This window comes from Lactuca sativa, chromosome 4, assembly GCF_002870075.4.
Source record: "Lactuca sativa cultivar Salinas chromosome 4, Lsat_Salinas_v11, whole genome shotgun sequence".
NCBI classification, from domain to species: Eukaryota; Viridiplantae; Streptophyta; class Magnoliopsida; order Asterales; family Asteraceae; genus Lactuca; species Lactuca sativa.
Genome location: NC_056626.2, coordinates 110,393,825 through 110,415,460, shown reverse-complemented (window position 1 = coordinate 110,415,460; position 21,636 = coordinate 110,393,825). Strand labels below are relative to the sequence as shown.

The window sequence follows — 21,636 nt, the reverse complement described above, 5'->3', positions numbered from 1 at the left end:
TATACCAAAATTTGAATGATGTTCTTCATTGCTATGTTAATGATGAAACTAATGTTGGCTATTATACAATTTGGAGACAGCTTTACAAATACTTAGGTTTCATGGTGATTTCTACTGTACAAAATTACGTTATATGTTAGCAAATAGAATGCAAAATTCTTGGTCATAATGAGCAGATCAGGCCAGAAGCGACATGAATGAAGACATCCTCACGACATGGAATTGTGAGGCCACCCATTGGATGATCATAACCAAATTCTTCCTCTGATTGACGTAGCAGATCTTGGAATGAAGGCTGGTCTAATAACGATAAAGGAACAACAAATCGTCTTTTTTCTTGATCACCAACATAAACTGCTAAATGTCCTTTGGGGATGATGTCTACCGATGATGATGATGAGCGGCTTCCATTGGAGAATGATCGACCGAGAACTTTTTTGGCCTGAATGATTCGAGGCACACGAATGGCCATTTTTATATGAAGGCTACGGTCTCTTTCTTCTAAAAGGATTTCTTTTATGTGAAAGATGCTGTGATCGATTTTGGGAGGATCCGTTGTGCTTCATATCAGCCCAATTGTATCCATTTTATAGGTGTATGAAGATTTTAATGAAGATCGAATAATAGTAGGAATTCCAAAGAAGAGATGGCCATGTTTGTCAAAAATATCAGAAGGTTAGGCATCTTTTTTTCAAGTACAACAAGTCCACGATTTCAGGTCCTGAAATCAACACATAGTACGCATTTAAATATTTTGCTTTTCCCTCCTGAAGAAAATCAGAGACATATCTTTTGAAGGTTGTTCTGTTATCCATGATCGATACAAAAGGATCTGCTATTTGACCATAACTGTTAACCGATTGGCTGTTTTCTTTTCCGTAACTCTGATATCAACTAAGTAAGAGACCCATTGTGGTTTTATATCATTCATTTATTGATTACAAGCAGTATATATATATATATATATATATATATATATATATATATATATATATATATATATATATATATATATATATATATATATATATATATATATATATATATATATATATATATATATATATATATAGGTCCATGTATTGTGGGGTCTTTCTAACTATTTTGGTTATAGGTTGTCAATGATTGTCATGTTTCTTGAGTAATTAAGATTTGTAGCGGATTAAATCTTTTGGGAAGAAAGTAGGTTGTGATGATGTTTAGGATGTTCCAAGAGGAGTCTCTGTTGGAATTCTTTTGTGATTATAATATTTGAAACTCAATGCCTTGCCTTTTTCCATAGTTTTCATGCAATCTATACGAGAGTTGTAGCTGGACTTCATATTGAAACCTTCCTAATTAGTAATATGGTCATAATCTATTAAAAATATGCCTAATAGTTTGCCATCAGAAGCAGCTAAGCATCAATATGTTTGCTATATGAGTTCTTTTGTTTAAACTTCCGAGCTTACTCAAGAAAGACATAAGCAGGCCCTTTACAAAGTCGTTCCCTTGAGTTCATAGACTAACATGTGTGATCCTACAATGAATTTTTATCAAACTATTCATCATTGATCATCGGCTAATTTCTCTTGACCAATCAGTCCCTATCATAACAGGTTAGAGGAAAAGAACAATAACTGATAGCTCTTGGGTAGGTGGTGTTGAAGAAACAACTGATCCAGGCCCAAATTAAGGCTATAGTCACATTCAGTATATGGAGAAAGATGTGGCATACAAACTTTTTTTGAACGGATTGAAAATACAAGCTAAAGAACAAAAGTAAGTAAGTGGTTCTGGTGGGCTTAGAGGATATTGATAAAGAAAGCCCTAATGGCATAGACATGAACACCATAAGTTGAACAATGGTCGTCATTAATGTATTAATGCTGAAACTAAATTTTGTTATCATACAATGAATTTGGAGACCACATTACTCCCTCTGATTTACAAGTAATTAATCCTCATGGTAATTTTGACTGTACAAAACTGTTAGCAAATTCACGATGCATGCCTAGCTCTTCATCATAACGAGCAAAGGCGGGAAGCAACATCAACAAACACTTCCTCACGACATGGAATTGTGAGGCCACCCATTGGATGATCATATCCAAATTCTTCCTCTGCTTGATGTAGCAAGTCTTGGAATGAAGGCTGGTTTAATAATGATAAAGGAACAACAAATCATCTTTTCTCTTGATCACCAACATAAACTGCAAAATGTCCTTTAGGGATGATGTCTGTAGATGATGATGGACGGCTTCCATTGGACAATGATCGACCAAGAACTTTCTTTGCTTGAATGATCCGAGGCATACGAATAGCCATGTATATATGAAGGGTACGGTCACTTAATTTGTTTTGGTGAAGAAATGCAATATGAAAGGATTTCGTTTTTGTGACAGGTGCTGTGGAGGAGTTGTGCTTGATATCAGCACAATTGGATGCATTATATAGGTGTAAGAAGATTTCAATAAGATTGGGTAATAGTAGGAATTTTAGCGAAGAGATTGTGACACATTCTTGCAAAATGCAAGATCACATGCTTTGTCTTCCAAGTTGTTATTGGACCCAAAGGATTAGACGTTGAATGAAGTATGCCACATATTTTCTTCAATGTAAGTGGAAAAGAGTGAACAAAACTATGGCCCATATGTATATTGGATTCTGAAGGACATGCACCATTATTATTCACATGGATATGTTCCATTAAAAAACGTAACATTTTGCATCTTTATAATTTATTTATTTTTTGAAGTACAACCATTGCACCATTTTAGGTGGTGAATGTTGAACACTATCAATAATGAAAAGGGAGCAAATCTAATTAGGCATATGAATCAACCAGCTAGTAATATGCTTTTGAAGAAAATGTTCCACTCTAACTAAATGGGAATAGAGAGTGTCATGGGATGTGGTTATGGGGGATTGGCCATTCAAGAAGAAAATGTTGTTTCTTTCATCTAACCCGAAAAAGGGAGAGCTGTTTGAACGTTCTTTCTTTTTCTTTTTTTGTAGATTTATAACAGAAAGAAAAATTTTAATCTTAATTTGGTAGCTTGGGTTAAAAATCATGTTATCTCTCAAAGGTCCATGTAACTATTATAGCTTGCATATTTTTTAACCCATTTCGGTATGTATATCTATGTATTTATACATACCCGACCCATTAATGTTGACATTTGGCCTATGTATGTCGTACAATTATATATTCTTTTTCTTTAATGAGAATTGGGATTGATGTGGAAACAATGTTTTAATATACTATCAAATTTGTAACAGATTTATCCTGATTATCTCACCTCAGCCTACAATCCATATCTTCTCTCTTTTTTTCCTGTTAGTCTTCATTCTCGATACAACCATAGTCACCTCCTTATCTTCTCACCGATGGTTGCCACCCCCCAAAACTCTGACAAGCCGTTCGACGTTACCAACGTCAATGCATATGTTCCTCTTTATCCTTGGTCTAGACTAACTCAATTACTACGCGTGTCTTTAACTTTTTGAGACCCACCGCATCGTTTTTAGCATCGTTGATCATCTCTTGACCATCCCGACAGAACCCCGCAGAGCAAAGAAAAAATTTGACTCTCTTGTCAAGTTTTAGATTTATGTTGAAAGACGGGAAAGGTATTCATATTGGGAACGTGAACGTTTTAATATTGAAAAATCTCAAAATTTTGATCTTCTCTTTCTCAATATACCAACTTGCACTTTAGTCGATAGATGTTGAGTTTGGTACCTTTTGACGAAGGACGTTGTAATTGATATCCCAATTTGGTTTCCCTCCGGACTCTTTTATTATGAGGTTGTTATATCATAGTTATTAATTTTTTGGCTTTCCAACCGAGTGTGTGGACAAGGAGTATTCAACCTTCGATTTGCCTAGCTAACTATAAGTTTGAAATCAATATATAGTTTTTGAAACGATTTATTGAAGATGTAGATAATAACATGTGTCGAAATTTCACGGCTTGATGGACCACTCACGTCCTCCCATGCATTGCTTAAGTTTGAGGGTGAGTGTCCACTTACAACATGTTTTGGCTTGGGCTTGTGTCTAACACAACCACGTGGCTTGTGAATTTAGACTATGATTAAATGATGGTATTTACCCATTTTGTGTTGTGGCCCACATAGCCTTTCTCCAACAATTAGAAAAATTTAGCCGTTGTCCATCTTTCTTTCTTATTTTTCTTCCCATCTTGTAACAACCATAGATTCTTCGTATGATATCAGATTTCGATGACTCTTATATCCGTGGAAAGTTAGTAAAGTGTGTTGCAACTTATCTTCAAACATCTTTGGCTGAATATGTACCAATATTGAGTTATTAACTCGAAAACATAGGTTAATACTCATTTTCTATAAATTTTATGTTTTAACTTCACTTTTTTAAATTATCGTAACTATATTTTTATTCCGACTTTCTTGAATCATTTTTGTATGTTCTGTTGACACAATGTTTATAACTTTTGTTTTATAGATATTTCGGAATCATTCTAGCTCTATACCTATTAACCTCTAAAGTTAGTACCTTGGAATTTTGAAAAAAAAAAAACCCCATAACTTATGAATGAATTGTCTTTTATCTTTGCATGCTCATAATTTGCTCATTGTTTGGCCAATTAAGTTGATTCATTTTACATTGTTTAGTCTTATACGTCCTCTTCCCATTTCAACCTTGTTTGTTCCTTAACACCTTCGTTTGGTTAGCCTCCCATAGCTCCAAATTTACTACTTTCATTATTTCATGTAAATTTTAATTTTTCACAATTCTTCTCATTTTATCCTCATTTCCATGAAACTCATTTCTAATAAATTATATGACTTATAATAACATATATGAAGGTAGTAACAATCATACTTTCTTATTATTGTCCCTTTTGACCTAATTACACTTTTTGTAGTATTACACATATATAAGACTAGCATTTTCATTCCATTTCATATCAACCATTTATGACAGCAGTAGTACATAACCTTATTTTTGGTGCAATAGGGTTTTTTCTTGGTGCGGTGGTAGCCTAAAACCTTTTGGTGCGATAGGGTTTTTTTGGTACGCTTGTAGCTAAAACCGTACTAGTAAAAGAATTCCGCATCAACACACCAACCAACCACACCATTTAAAGCATTTATTGTCGTGGTTCCTATATCCGCAACAAAAGAAATTAGAAGCGTATTTATTTGTGCATTAGTTCAATACTGCACCAAAAAATCATGTAATCATCCTTCTAAAAGTTTTATTCAAAAATTTCATTTTGCGCTCGTTCCCTCCGTGTATATAGATACCCTTCCCAAATCTTCCGTCTTCATTCTAATATGTCATTCAAGCTTACACGGACAAGCTCTAGCCACCACGACCTCTCGTTTACTAACATTCAAAGAACAATCACTACCACCGTCATCACTATATCCTGCCTTGTTCGTGTTGTAAGTTAGTTGTTATTTTATCTTCGTACTAACTTAAGTCTTACACTACGGTTAAATGGAAGAAGGGAAGCCTTTTAGCATATTTCGAGTTATAACCCAACAGTGCTGTTAATGATCCAGAAGTCGGGGAACCAAGTGAAATCCTTTATCATGTCTATCTTTTAATTACTAGTTTTTTGTGGTTAAAAATCTTATATATGATTTGGTGTTGTGCAGGTGAAAATGATGGATCGAGAGTAGGAGCGTATTCAAAGCCAAAAGACCCACCAGCTATTAATGATGTCTTTTCTCATTTGCGTCGTAAAAGTAAAACACCAATAAAACATGAAACACATTCAAATAGCCACCTCTCCTGCATTGATCCATGGTCAAACATAAAGTCACCATTCTAAATCTTTTGAGATCTTGAAGAGCATCGTGTATGGAGGTTTAATGGAGGTGCGTGCAAGTTTAATTGGTGCAATTATAAAACGTGTGGTTCTTTACTCGCACTAGTTAATCATGTTAACCGCATAAACAAATGCTTTTTGTAATAGTGCAGCTTACTTTTACAAACAGAAAAAAAAGGTATTGCACCAGCTAACTAGCTAACCAACATACTACTTTTCTTCTATTTTCTCTTTTGGCTCCTTGGCCCTTGGTCTAGGGACATGAACATATATGAAGGGAGGCTTTAAAAAAAGATTTTAAAGTTTGTTGAAATGTGAGTTTGAGTAGCTTTTTAAAAACCTTGCTTATAAACTTGTTTATAAGATATTTTTTGAGATGTCGGAAATAACAATTAAAAAAAACTCGAATTATGGCGTGTCAGAAAGAACCGTCATATGTACTCTTTGTCCTGCTAATTTTTAGCAAGTCTTTCACAATAATATTCGTTAAACTTAACAAAAATAACAAAGTTTATCAATATTCGTAAAACTTAGTCCATGTTTAAAGTTCAGAATAATACCTCCAATATACGGAACCAATACTATATAAATGAGAATTAACAATAACTAGTAAAGAAATATTGATATTTTGAAAAAAATCACCAAGATTTTTGTAGAAAGGTAAAGCATTAAGACCATGGGCTGAGTAAATGAATCATCAAGATATACAAAAATTATATATGATATTTACGGTCCAAAGAAAATGGAGAAATACAAGTGTTTAAGACCTGATTTTGATGCAATCAAACTTTGAGTGAAAATGGTCTTAGATCCCTATCACTGCCTATAACGCGAATCGAAAGGTCGTGATGATGTCCAGTGTAACACTCCAACTTAGGTATTCCATTGTTTTCCCTAAAGTATTTCAATTTTCGCAAAAAGGGTCTTTTCATATGTTAGGCGAACATTTGGGTACGCTTAGCATACTCGTGTGTGAGCATCGAGTGGCTGAGGCGCCTACGTTGGGCATACGATCAGGTACGTGGGGTGTACGTGGTAGATGTCTAAAACTCTAATTTCTTGACTTACACTATATTTAAACAACCTTATATCATTTGGACCAAACCCTAATCAATCTCCATAGCTCATGTCATCCTTAAACCCTATTTTTGCAAGAACTTATGAGTTTTGAGCTTAAAGGTGTGTTTGGTAACTTTTCTTGAGGGTTTTCAAGAAGAGGAAGGTGGTGACCAGGCTTTGGATGTTATTGAGCTTCTAGATCCCGCATCTAGTTCATCTTGAGGAACTTCTAGAGGTAAAAAGACAAAACCTTGCCATATGTTTTGCTAGTTTGAATTAGGTTTTGTTATGAAGTCCATTTTTAGTTCTTAGACCCTCTTTTGTGAGTTAAGCAACTCTAGAGACTAGAATTGTTAGATCTAAGCTCCTTAAGCATGTTTGATGTATGAAGTTGCCATCTTGAAAGTTGTATTAAGACCATGCATGAGTTTAAGGTCTCAAAAGTGGTCTTAATAGATGAAACGAAGTATTGGGGACCCATATGGCATGCAAGGGCATAAAGTTGTCAACTTTATACCCTAAGACATCTTAATAGACTTAGGTTTGTAGTTAGACGTTGAAACCTTAAGCATTAAGAGCTTAATAGAGTTTTGTGCATAGACTGGTTGTACGCTGGGCGTAAGGTCGCGTATGCAGTGTGTATCACCAAAAGGTCGAGTATGCTAAGCGTACTAATGTGGTACATTGGGCATACACATCACAGAAGAGTTGGACTTGCAAGCTTATTGGGCCCTATTCAGCCTTGGGCCTGGTCCCATTCAGAGTTATTGGACTATTTTCTAGTTTGTGACATTGATGTCATGATTGAGCCTTATTGGGCTATGTGACCCATTATAATTTCGACTTTGATATTAGACCCAGTAATGTAGGTTAGACATTAGGCTTTAATGGTGGGCGTTAGATTGAAATGTTAGGCCTTTGTCTAAGTTGTGACTCAATTCTAATTAGGGTGTTTTGTATATTTGTTGAGTGTGATATTTTGCACTAGTAGTCGAGTAGCTTTTGTGTTCAATAGACTGAGGTGAGTATTCTCACTATGCCAATGGGTCGAAGGCCGGTCCATTACTTGAGGTGAAATCTCTATAATTGATTGTGCAATGGTTTGTTATTTGGTGTGTATTGATTTACGTGAATACCATGGGGGAGCGCTTGGCACTTGGTATGACCGTGAGGGGGAGCCCATGACACTTGGGTATAAGACCATGGGGGTAGCCCATGGCATCCCCGTTGAAGACCATGGAGGGAGTCCATGGCAGTTTTATATGTATATGTGCATGAAAATATACAATTATGAGATTTTTGTATTTTGGGAAACTCACTAAGCGTGTGCTTAAAGCTTTCTTGGGTGTTTCAACTACTTCTGGTTCTAAGGGCAAGGGCCCGGCTTGATGGCGCAGCGTGTACTCTCCAGTATTTCCGCATTAGTGGTTTTGGATACTCTGATCTTTTGAATAGCATGGTTATGTAATGGAATTGTGGAAAACTAATATGAATGAGATTTGTAGTTATTAAATGAAAAAATATATCTAAATTTTTGGTTTGTTACCAGTTGGTATCAGAGCCTTGGTTTGAGGGATTCGGCACACTCTCGGGTGTGTCCGAACTCAAACCGGGGAAATCGTAAACCTTTTTTCAAAAAAACCAAAAAGTTAAAGTTTTATTGAAAACGGTTTTCGTAAGTAAAAAAGGGAGAGTGCAATGCGCGTAATCGGCCGAGCTCATGTAAGTGTTCCCAATGTATTAGCCATATTATATTATTGTTGGAAATTGATGTTGAGTTGATTATTAGCTAAGTGTATGCTTTCAAAGTTGTATACGTGTAGGATTTCATAGCCCTATAATGATGGATTCTACCTTATACATGTTCTTTGTTTGGTCATGGTATAGGGTAGAAGCTTTATTTGACAGTCTACTGCATTCCTATACTAAGGCCTCGCCTGTCTTGGGCCCCGCCCCTGTCCTACTACTGATGAGTCATGGAACCCCGTCCACACTCCTGCTGATAGTGATATACGGGCCTAGCCCACGCTCACTCCTTTCCTAACACGGACCTTACCCCTGCTCAGCTACTAATGAAATATGGAGCCACATCCACACTCTGCTAATGGTGAGATACAAGACCTCACCCACACTCACCTCACTACCAGGCACATACAAGTATCATATGACGACAAGTATACTCTATCATGCAAACCATTCCTTGGGCACCCACCCGACAGTGGACCTTGGTCATGAACATCATACTAGCAAACAGTGCCTAGGGCCAACCCCCGGGTCTTCCTACTCATAACTACATGGGACGGCATTATGGTCGTAGACCCATTCATACAAAGGGAAAACTCACCTCAAACTGCTGAAGCTGCTGATAACCCTCTGGCTGCTAACCGACAACTCTCTGAACCGCTGCCCCTCTAGCTCCCCGAGCTACCAATACCAAATAATAACAATTAGCCTAACTGTCCTCCAGAAGTCAATTAGGTCAACTCTGGTCGAGGTCCTTCTCAAGGTCAAAGTCAATGGTCAGAGTCAACTTTCAGTTGACTTGACTTGTCGAGTTGTTCTTCCAACTCATCGAGTCCATGCTCCTGAAATCTCAAAACAACCTCGACTCTACTCGTCGAGTCTAGCAACCACTCGACGGGTTCTCCTTCAACTAAACATTCGGGACCATCTTCAACCGACTTGCTGAGTTGTTCTACAACTCGTCGAGTCCATCTTCATAAGCTAAGGAGATTGCCTTGGACTCACCGAGTTCCTCCTCAAACTCGTCGAGTACCATGATCTTCATGTCCATTACGGACACAGACTGGTCGAGCCCTTCTCAAACCCCACACACTGATCCGAATCATAAACAGAAGGGTTTGGGTTTGCAACCCGACTCGTCGATTCCATGAACTGACTCGCTGAGTCCACCTTATGACAACTCTATTTCGCCGATTCCAGTCCATTCCAACATCTCAAACTCATAGATCTATACTCCTTATGCTAGCATTGCACGTAAAGTTGCTAACTTTACGTGCATGCAAGGTTTTATGGGGCTAAAACACTTAATCCAAGCTTCAAAGAAAACCTAGGTGATGAAATGGAATCTTAGCTGGATAAAGCCAGCAACTCTGAGCTCCTAAAGTTCAAGAGTGTCCAGATCTATTGTCCAATCCATCCTCAAGGGTTTAATACTCGGATTAACCTTGGAAATGATCCAAATATGACCAAAAGCAAACTAGAAAGGGGATCTATCAATTGAAAGCTCAAGGTCCAGATTTTTTACCTTCTAACAATTGCCAAAATGATATGAAGGCTGGATCTACACTTCCTTCCTTGCTCCTTTCTTCCAAGCCTTCAAAATCCCCTCCAATGGACCTTAATCTTCACCAAAAGCTCAAGAATGAAGTTGGGTGGCTAGGGTTTTGGGGTTATGGACGAGAGAGGCTGTAATGAACCCTAGGGAGGAGAATAAGATGCTTAAATAGGGTACCAAGTCCCGAAATCAGGGCTTTCCCAACCCAGACCAGACTCGTCAAGTCAGTCACTTAATTTGCAACACGGACCCGCTTCGACTCGTCGAGTCATTCCTTGAACTCGACGAGGTGACCCCCTTTGAATTAGGGTTTTCCTTTCCTTTCTTAGCCTTTCTGATTCTAGGTGTTACATACCCTTAGACATCCACCACGAAACCCTAATTCTTCTTTGAGTTTTCTTGGAGTTTAGAAGGCCATTAGAGAGCATTTTGGTGTTGTGGATCCATTTTCCAAGCAAGTGAAGAGCAAAGCAAGGTGGTGGTTCAAAGGAGAAGCTGTAGATCTGAGACTGTTGCTTCATTCCAAATCATCTTCATATATAAAGTCCTGAACTTGCCTCTTGAATGCTTAGATCTATTATGTTGAGTTCTTGGACCTTTTTTGTCCCACGAATGGAGCTTTATGGTTCAAACCCGATTCCTAGGCCTGGAGTTGCCACTATCAGTGATAAATGAGTCGCTAAGGCAGAATGTTGCCATCTTGGATGTCTTAATGGGTTCATGCATGAGGTAAGATCACTTTCATGAAAATAGAATACCATTTTGGAATTTGGGCTTATTTGGATCATGTAAACTCACCAAGTCGGTGACTTTATGGATTAATACGTTGAAGAGGACTTGGATCTCTGATTATAGCCATTGGAATAGAGTATTAAGTGCTTAATGGGAAAAGTAACTTAATAGAGAAGTATGTTGGGCGTACATGCATGTACGTGCAACGTACAAGCCATATAGGCGTACGCTTAGCGTACAAACGAGTACGCTACACGTACTCAACAAAAGTGGGCTTTGCGTGTTTTGTTGGGTATTGAGCAATCTAACACTTCCTAAGTGTGCATGCAACCCTAATAAACCTTGGATCTATGTTTGTCTAAATACATGCAAAATAATAATTTTCCAAGGTTTATAACCTATCTAACATGGCATGGGGAACATTTCAACATAAAAAGTTAGAAGAGATTACATACCTTTTTGATGAGTTTGGTTCTTGAGGAGTTTGAGGGCCAAGCACCAATAGTGTGAATGCCTCAAATGGAATCACAAAACACCACAAACTCTTGGAAAACTTTGAGAGAGTATACACACTTGTATATTTCGGCCACACACAAGCACACACACACTAGTTCACTAGTTACCCTTCGGGGCCATTTCATGCAACATAAGCATGCTTATATAGTGTACATGATTAGGGTGAAACCCTAATAACCGATGACCTTTCCTTTTCCAAGGATCCATGGGTTAAAAGCTCCATGGATCATCCATGGACTTCCATATAAGCCTAGCCCATTAACAAATGAGTGTTAGCCCACACCATATAAAACAATAGCCCATAATCTAATTAGTCTTTCTTTTAATCTCTAAATTAATTCATAATTAATTTAAGACTAAGACTAATTAAATAACATAACCTCATATTAATATATTATAACTTATAATATATTAATAAACATATGTGTATAACTCTCATAAAATTATCCATAAATAGTTTGGATGAGATGCAACCCAAATGGACCATGCCGGTCGGGTCAAGTATATACCAAATAAGTTATGGACTTAGACACCTCTGTTCTCATGATATCAGTCGGACAAATACATGGAACAACGTCGTACTTATTTTCCAGCAGTTTGTTTCCCGATTTCTGATTTGTTTGACAAAGAACTTAATCGAACACATCAATTTAGTTCTGACCGACCGGTACATAGGTCACAACAAAATCATCGAGGGGCCCAGATATCGCTTCTATTTCTAGAAGGAACAGATAAACTTCGACTCATATGCTTGTTCTACTACTTGTTGAATTGTACACAAAGGCACGTTTTACAACATCAAGTTACTGATGCGTTTACGTGCAATCAATGCACAACCAACTCATAGGTAACAACTCATATCTCTAGGCTTGAAGATTTATATGATATTACCGTCTCACGATCACTCAAGATAAATTCCATGAAGTGATACAAGTGAGCGTGGGTTTAATCCAATACTCATAACTTATGAGCACTCATGAATGTTGTAGCAACCATTGCTATGACTAAACCCATTTAGCCATCTACAAACCCGATTCATGACAGTCTTGATTCATACCTACTTCCAACATATGAACGACTGTAGAGTGTTTAAATAACTTAGTCATTCGGAAAGAATAACCTAGCTATTTAGGAAGTCAAAACATGCAAAGTGAAACACAATAATAATCGAATCCAATATGGTCTCAGAACCCTTTTGAATACAAATAGAACCACCTTTTATTTATCACCATATTGATTACACATTATTCATTGTATAATGTTTCAAACAATCAACTTAAGACTTGAATAAAACAACAGTCGCCCCATGCTCCTAGCATATACACTTTGTTTTTCTATACAATAGTTATGCCATACTCCAAGTATGCATACTATGTTTGTCTATGATCCTTACATTGTGATGTAGATCAATTGAACATGATTCCAATGATACTCATTTCACAATCCCAAATCCTTATTGTAAATGTGAGAATCCCCGATTCCTATCATTTACCAAAAAAATCTGTTAGATTTTAAACTTTTATGCAATGTTCCTCTCGTAATGATTATGCACAAAGTCACCAAAACCTTGTCACCAGTCATTACAGAGTATTCCAAAGAAGGTCAACTTCTATGGAACGGAAGTCTCATATTCAAAGTACATTGCTTTGAACATCCTTCTTGCATTAAGGTTTTCTAATCTTACATAGATTGAATAACTTCCACCTATGGAGACATTTCCATAGTCCCATTTTGACTATCACTTCCGAACAAGAGTTACTTCTTTTAAGAACATGTCAATACGGTCCTTTTCGACAACTTACATCATACTTCCAACTTTCCCTGAGGAACCAATCTTTGGCGAACCTCATATTATCCTTAAAATTTTTTAATCACTTTAGTCATATCCAGTTCTAGACTTTTCCCTTCTCAATGCCTTAAGCATTTGGAAAATTTAGAAAAGATGAATATTATAGCACATGCAATCGATCCTATATCCGAAGCATATGGGACACGATTCATGATGTCTCACATAAAGACATGATACTAGACAAGTCTTTTGCTACAATATTTTTTATTTGCCATGTTTTCAAAATTTAACTATGAAGAGGGATGTCGTAATCATAATTGAATTTTGAAAACGTAATATATATAGAATTTCTTCAAGTTGAACCATTCCAACATAAAATTCATATATATGTATGTATTCTTGACTAAAGATGATTAAAATCTCAATCTAAGCTTTAGAACTGAAATGAAGTATAATTTCCTCTCCCTTAATTATAGCAAAACAACTTTTCAACCCCTGCAACTTCACGAATTGAAACTTTGTTTTCTATAATTAACATTGCTAACTTGCAACACTAAACGTAATAATCATGCCCCCACTAACATGATGATTATCAGCATAACACTTAAGCTCCCACTAGCTCTGACATATTTCCAAAAATCTGCTGGACTTCTGAAATTTAGATTCATACACCCTTTCTTAGATAGCTCACATGTGTGTCTAAACAATTTTCAGAACTATGAAAAGGGATGCCGTAATCATAGTCTCAATTTTTTAGACCTTTGCCATTTCTCACAAGTCCATGTTAGTGTGCCGGTTAACCACACACGATCCACTAACGACTTTTGAAAATGCAAATAACACAATTGATATCTACGTAAAATCTACTTAGTGAAAGCGTTTCCTCACCATCATTTTCATGAATCGGAGAGAAACCTTATGACACTTAGATTTTATAGTGTATGAGTTCCTATCCATGTGAATTTGTCAAAACCATAATCACAAGATAAGGTTAGTGACAAATTCAGCCTTACATGGATTAAACTTGTTCAATCTTAGTTTCTTGTCACCTTGGTAGCACAAGGCCCACCAATGCTTCCAAGTTGAACTCTGATAACTCACATGCAAATTCAACTTATTTGATGTAGGTATAGAAACAAGAATTATGTCAACACGATAGGTTGCAAACCTTAAGTCGTGTGCTAGTGATAAATTACAGGTTTTACTCTTGATTAAATCTTGAAACTCTTTCAGGATCTTTAAGGCTCCCACTGTCCCCTTGACATATAAGTTTCCTCAGTCAAGAACCATTCCTTGACAAAACAAATATTCAAGGGATAGTGCAGATTCTTATCAAGACTAACACTTCACACAATTCGTCTTAGTTGGTCTTTGTCTCATCCAAGACATCACAACTTACCAATCTCAAATGTACAAGGGTAGAAACATTCAACACTACATTTGATAAGTGTTTTAAATCTTACTTTATGTCACTCAATGTTACAATCTTGGAGTATGACTCTAAGAATTGTTTTGGAACGAAGTATGACTCATCTTCTTGATTTTAACCAATCCAACAATTCATGACCTCTCTTCTTAGCCATAACAATGCATTAAGACGTCCTTAGAGTATGAGTTTGTGATATGGTTTCATAATCATTAAGATGGTCATGAAATTTGATACTAAAGTACTCTCCCATCCTTTCAGATTTGAAAAACTTTTATCTTTCTGCCTAATTTGATTCTTCTCGATTTTATTTTGTCATACATTGTAACCTTTCCAATGTTACAGAATTATACTTAACCTTATAAGTATAATGATATTTACTAATCTTTAGTAAATCATGACAAATCAATCTTTGTGGTGGACCTTGACCAGCGCACACCCAGTGTACCTAATTCCTTAGTCCTTCAATTGACTCACATATACATGTGATCAAAGAATTAGTCTTAATTTTCAAAGATGAAAATTCTCATTCATCATACAATACAACTTGTATGATTCCAAGTTTCTATCCAATTGAAACTTGGGTGATGAAAAACTTTCTTCATTTGGTAAATTCAGACACTACCACAAATGAAAGAATCAAATCCATTTTCCAATATTGCTATTATTGGAAACATATAAGCAACAATTTTCCACAGATGCCATTGTAAGGATATTTTTAAATAAAATTAAAACCCTTTTTTTTCTTTTATTTTAAAACTTTGCGGAAAAACTTATCCTTACAATCCACATGAAAACCTTGTTGTTATCTATTCATAAGCAATATATTATAAACAACAACTCAAAATTCTGATTGCCGAATCATGCGATCGAAACCCACCTTCGCAATCAGAATCAACATATACTTACTTTAAGCTTCCTATCTTTTCTTTGATTCTTAAAACATCAGCATGTAACCCATTCACATTATGTAATAAGAATCTCCAAATAGGAACTTAATAGAGTTAGACAATGGACTTTACCCGAAGTAGAGTCAAACCTCTTGACTTGATCAAGCTTATGACCTTTCAGGTGAATAGGGCAGCTTCGCAACCAATGCCCCTTCCTTTGGCAACAAAACACATGGACCCTTTGGTAATGGCACATGAGACTATCTCAAACTTAGCCTTTCTCTTTACCATTTGGTCAACCGACTTGACTATAGCTGATCCCTTTCCATTGGGAAGAGAAATCCTTTTCTAGATATCCAATGCTACCATTGTCAATGTCCATTTAAGACTTGGGAAGTTGTTCTTTTAATCAAATTTGCTTTACTGGCGTTCCAAATCATTGTTGATTCCACAACACCAAGCAAATAGATAACATCATTAAGGGTCATGTCATAGTCCGTCTCATAGTAGTCCCAAAAAGACTCACTATGTTACTAAGAAAGTGATTGAACATCCAACTTTCACGAGACTTTGACACCCAACTCTCCCGGCTTGTCAATATGTGACTTTATCTCCAAGATGTGAGCACACATAGACTATGCTTGCCAATAGGGATTGAGTGACTTTAAACTTTTCAAGAACTTGTGGGTGAGGGAGAATAATTGGAGGAGGTGGAGGAAGTGAAGCATGATGTTGAGGGACACCATCTTCAAGAGATTTGGGAAGATCATAGTTGTCTGAACCAGACATCTATAATGGGAGAAAATCAAGTTAGTTGATTCAAAGTCCTTAATATAACACCCAATATGAAATATTAAGTCTAGGACCCAACACAATATTTTATAATTTGGAAGAGGGATGCCGTAATCCAAGGTATAAAATATTTGAAGGTAGGCGAATGACGATTCACCAATTTCCACCATGAAAAACGAAATAATTTATTAGGTTTTAATTGGATTTGAAATTCCTAGATCTTTTGAGATTCATTGAACTTTTTAATGGCATGTTTCAATCTCGAGTGTGCCCTCTCATATTTTGTGACTGGGATGCCGAGGATCACAAAACAAGGTGTGAATAACCATACCAATTCACTTGGTACCCTTAATATTATCACCTAATCAATGTGTCGGTAAACCACACACGCTCCATTGATCTATGACAAAAATTAAGTCACCCTTCGTGATCCTTACTAGTCCAAGTTAGTGTGCCGGTTAACCACACACGCTCCACCAACGACTTGGTAAGGTACAAAGTGTGAATTCCATGGGCTAGCACCAAATTCACATTTTTCCTAAAGTAACTGAGATTGGGAATTAAATAAAAAATGTTTAGTTACTTTATAATATTCATTATACTTTTAATGAGAATTTAAAGTCATTGTCCTACCCGTTCGGCTAACGACCCTCCACCGATCAAGCAAGCGGTGGGTGAGAGTGGACACCTATTAAGTCGCCATTTTATAGGCAACAACCTTATACCCACCTTATAGACCGGCTTCGTGAATGAGGCCTACTAACGGTAAAACGACTTGTTCTTATACATACATATATATATATATATATATATATATATATATATATATATATATATATATATATATAATTAACCATTAATGTTATAAATAGTATAAGGGTTGAATTTTAACTTTTAAAATTCTAAGTGTTGGAATTAAAGTTTATTAAAGTGTGTGAAACTTTTCCAAATTCCAAAACTTGAGGGCAAGTTTTGAAACTATTCAAAACTAATTAATTCCATGATTTATGTGTTTAAAGTAGTTTTAATCCAAAAACTCTTCAAGTTCCATAACTTGAGGACAAGTTATGGAAGACTTTAAACTAATAAAAGAATTACTTTTCTTTATTTTATAACTTATGGAATTAATTAAGGTTACACTTTATTTATATATTTATTAATGAAGTGACTCTTGAACCTCCATAACTTAAGGACAAGACTCTTCATCTTTTGTAACCATCCAAGACTTTTCATTTCATAACTTATGAATTAAAGGTTCATAAAAATGAAGACTCTTCATTTTCATGTAACTTATGTGTTTTAAGTGTGTGTTAAATAAAAGTGACCTTTGGATATCCATAACTTGAGGACAAATTATGGACTCCATTAAAACACATAAATGATCAAGAATTAATTCTAAACAATTCAGCAAATAATTCCTATCAGCTTCTAAATTCATAAGAACATGAACATGATCATCAAAATTTCAAGAATTATATGAACACATAAAATCATGGAATTTTGATTATAACTTTGAAATTGGTCCACCATCATCATTACCACATCAAAAACAGGTTTTATGAGTCCAAAACAGTTTAAGGTAATGATTCTAGACCAATTCCAGCACCAAAACTCGAAGATATACTGTCTGGGGGTCCAACTCGTCGAGTGCATGAACCAACTCGCCGAGTTGGATGGGTTTTGCCTTGGACTCGTCGAGTCCCTTCATGGACTCGGCGAGTCAGCTGTGCAGACAGCATAAAATCTTCGATTTTCAGCAATTTGCATCAAGTATTCAAACAAGCAAGCCTAGGCTCTGATACCACTGTTGGGTTTTGAGCAATCTAACACTTCCTAAGTGTGCATGCAACCCTAATAAACCTTAGATCTATGTTTGTCTAAATACATGCAAAATAATAATTTTCCAAGGTTTATAACCTATCTAACATGGCATGGGGAACATTTCAACATAAAAAGTTAGAAGAGATTACATACCTTTTTGATGAGTTTGGTTCTTGAGGAGTTTGAGGGCCAAGCACCAATAGTGTGAATGCCTCAAATGGAATCACAAAACACCACAAACTCTTGGAAAACTTTGAGAGAGTATACACACTTGTATATTTCGGCCACACACAAGCACACACACACTAGTTCACTAGTTACCCTTCGGGGCCATTTCATGCAACATAAGCATGCTTATATAGTGTACATGATTAGGGTGAAACCCTAATAACCGATGACCTTTCCCTTTCCAAGGATCCATGGGTTAAAAGCTCCATGGATCATCCATGGACTTCCATATAAGCCTAGCCCATTAACAAATGAGTGTTAGCCCACACCATATAAAACAATAGCCCATAATCTAATTAGTCTTTCTTTTAATCTCTAAATTAATTCATAATTAATTTAAGACTAAGACTAATTAAATAACATAACCTCATATTAATATATTATAACTTATAATATATTAATAAACATATGTGTATAACTCTCATAAAATTATCCATAAATAGTTTGGATGAGATGCAACCCAAATGGACCATGCCGGTCGGGTCAAGTATATACCAAATAAGTTATGGACTTAGACACCTTATCCAACATGTTTTGGGCCCCCGTTTGGGCCATATATTGGATTTTGTTTCTTTGGACCTTAGTGGGCCATCTGAAGACAGATATTTTGGGCCTAGAATATGTTTGGGGTTTAGGGAAGGCCCATTAGAGGGGTTGGGCGCAATTTAGCAAATTGGGCCATTAGTGGGCCACTAGTGGGCTTGGGAAGTGTACCTAGTATTGGGCCTGTCATATTTGATGAGTTTTGTACAAACAATCTTATGTGTGCATGCAACCCTAGAATTGGATCTATGTTTTCACTATTAGATACACAACATTATGAACACTTGAAGAACCCTAAAAGGCTTCTAGGAATTTCGAAATCCACAAGGAAAGATGAAATACATACCTCTTGTTGTTATATTGTAATAACAACTTAAATCTTGAATCTTCTTGTCTTTGAAAGCAAGTACCACAAGTGTAGTACCTCTAATGGCTCACAAACACCAAGAGCAAATGGAGAGGTAATAGAGAGAGGGAAGAGGTGTGAAATTCGTCCCTAGGAACCTTAGACAAGGCATGGACGAATTTCATTAGCCAAGGGGTCTTTATATAGGTGTATGGATTAGGGTTTCAGTCCTTATCCTTATCTAGTTGCTTTCCCACCAAGCAATCATAAGATAAGCCTTGAAATCCCTTATCCTTTATCCTTTGGACAATTTCAAGGATCCTTATCTCCTTGAATTCGTTCAACCCATATTTAGGATGACCATTACCATATTTTGTAACTATCACATAATTACAATTCAGCCCCTCTAGTTTAATTAATTACACTCGATCATAAAATTAATTCCTAATTAATTATTGACCAATATTAATTAAACAAATATGATTTCTCCTTTAATATATTATTCTTATAACATATTAATAAATCATAATAACCTCTTTATCTATTATTTCTCCAGTCAAGTTGCTCTGGTGAAGGCAACCCAAAAGGACCATGCACAATCGGGTCAAGTACTTGACAAATATGGTTACGGGCTTAGACACTAATCCAACAGTCTCCCACTTGGATACGTCTAGTAACTATAATAGTAAGTACAACCCGATTAGCAATCATAGCTCTCAAAGACGCTGTCGAACTCTGATCTTATCAGTAACCTGTCCTTTAGATAAGGGATCATATATTCCTCCATTCTAGATATCGTATAGACGTGAGACATGGATTGAAATCATTCTCTCAGTCTATGTGTTGTTTCCCGATTTCCGATTTACGACGATTGACTAATTGAACAAATCAAATTAGCCCTAGCCCGGCCGAGCATTTACGTTTGTCATCACTAAATCATCGAGGGGCCCACAAATATCGCTTTTATCCCACTTTGGGTAAAAGGAACGGATAAACTTCGACTCAATATTTGCTTGCACTCACTCACCAAATCACACACAACACTAAGTTTTATAACACCAAGTTACTGGTGCGTTTACATATTATCAATGTGTAACCGATTCGCAAGATACAACTCACACATCTCGGTTTCAAGAATACAAGATATTATCATCTCACCAATCACTCGTGATAAATCCATGAAGTGATCCAAGTGATCGTGGGTTTAATCCAATGCTCAAAATCATATTCATAAGCACTCATGAACGTTGCAGCAAACCTTTACTATGTCTAATACACTTTAGACAATCTACAAACCAATTCATGACAGTCTTCATTCATACCTACTTCCAACATATGAACGACTATGGACCATTCGAATAATTTGATTATTATGAAATAATTAATTATTCAAGAAGTCAAAACATGCAAAGTGAAACACAAGAATAATACTAATCCTATATGGTCTCAAACCTTTGAGTATAAATAAAACACCTTTTATTTATCACCATATCGATTACTCATTATCCATTGTTTAATGTTTCAACTTTATAACTCGAATCATAACCACAATTGTCCCATGCTCCAATCATGCACACTTTGGTTTCCTATGGTCCATACTTTGTGAAATAGATCAATTGAAACTTTTCAAATGCAACTCATTTCACAATCCCCAATCCTTAGTGTAAGAATACCAAATTCTTGCCACCTTTTAGAATATGTCAAATTCTAATATTTTATGCAATGATCCTCTTGTGAAGTCACAACACAAAAATACAAAGACTCGGCCAACGAAATCACAAGGTACTCTATCAAAATTGTTGCAGAACAATTCTATAGATATGATGTCTCTCACTCAAGGTACATTCCTTGAACATCCTTTTGCATAAAATTTCCTAATCTAGACATAAAACCTTAATATCCAACTCCCAATATGGAAACATTTCCATATTTACCATATGACAACTCATTCTTAATGGAATCTTATCTATTCATAATAATGTCGATATGGTCCATTCAATACCATACTTCCAACTACTCACAAACGACCAATCCTCAGCGAACTTTGGATTGTCCTTTGATAGTTGTTTAATTATCTTAGTCAAAACCGATTCTTGTCCTTTTTTCCTCTTAATGCGCTAGACATTTGGAAAAATTTTAGAATGGTCAAATATTATAGCACTTGCAATCGATCCTATACCCGAAGCGTATGGGACACGATGTATAATGTCTTACATTTAGATAGGATGCTCTATCAATCTTCTGCCATAATATTTTATGTGTCACGTTCTTACAATTCGAACTATGAAGAGGGATACCGTAATCATAATTGAAATTTAAGAAGACACTATGTATCCTTTGACTAAATTTATTAAAATTTCTCAATCTAAGCTTTAGATTTTGAACGAAGTAC

The 21,636-nt window shown here is 36.1% G+C and overlaps 1 protein-coding gene and 1 pseudogene across 1 annotated transcript; both read right to left on the bottom strand.

Annotated features, from left to right (window-relative positions):
* On the bottom strand, positions 1 to 592 carry LOC128133856 (auxin-responsive protein SAUR21-like). The gene has a single exon (XM_052771375.1). It carries the CDS (start codon positions 470 to 472, stop codon positions 164 to 166), a length of 309 nt encoding a protein of 102 aa, XP_052627335.1. The 5' UTR covers positions 473 to 592; the 3' UTR covers positions 1 to 163.
* A 1,245-nt stretch (positions 593 to 1,837) lies between these two features.
* LOC128133251 (auxin-responsive protein SAUR23-like) lies at positions 1,838 to 2,436 on the bottom strand (annotated as a pseudogene).
* Between the last annotated feature and the right edge of the window lie 19,200 nt (positions 2,437 to 21,636).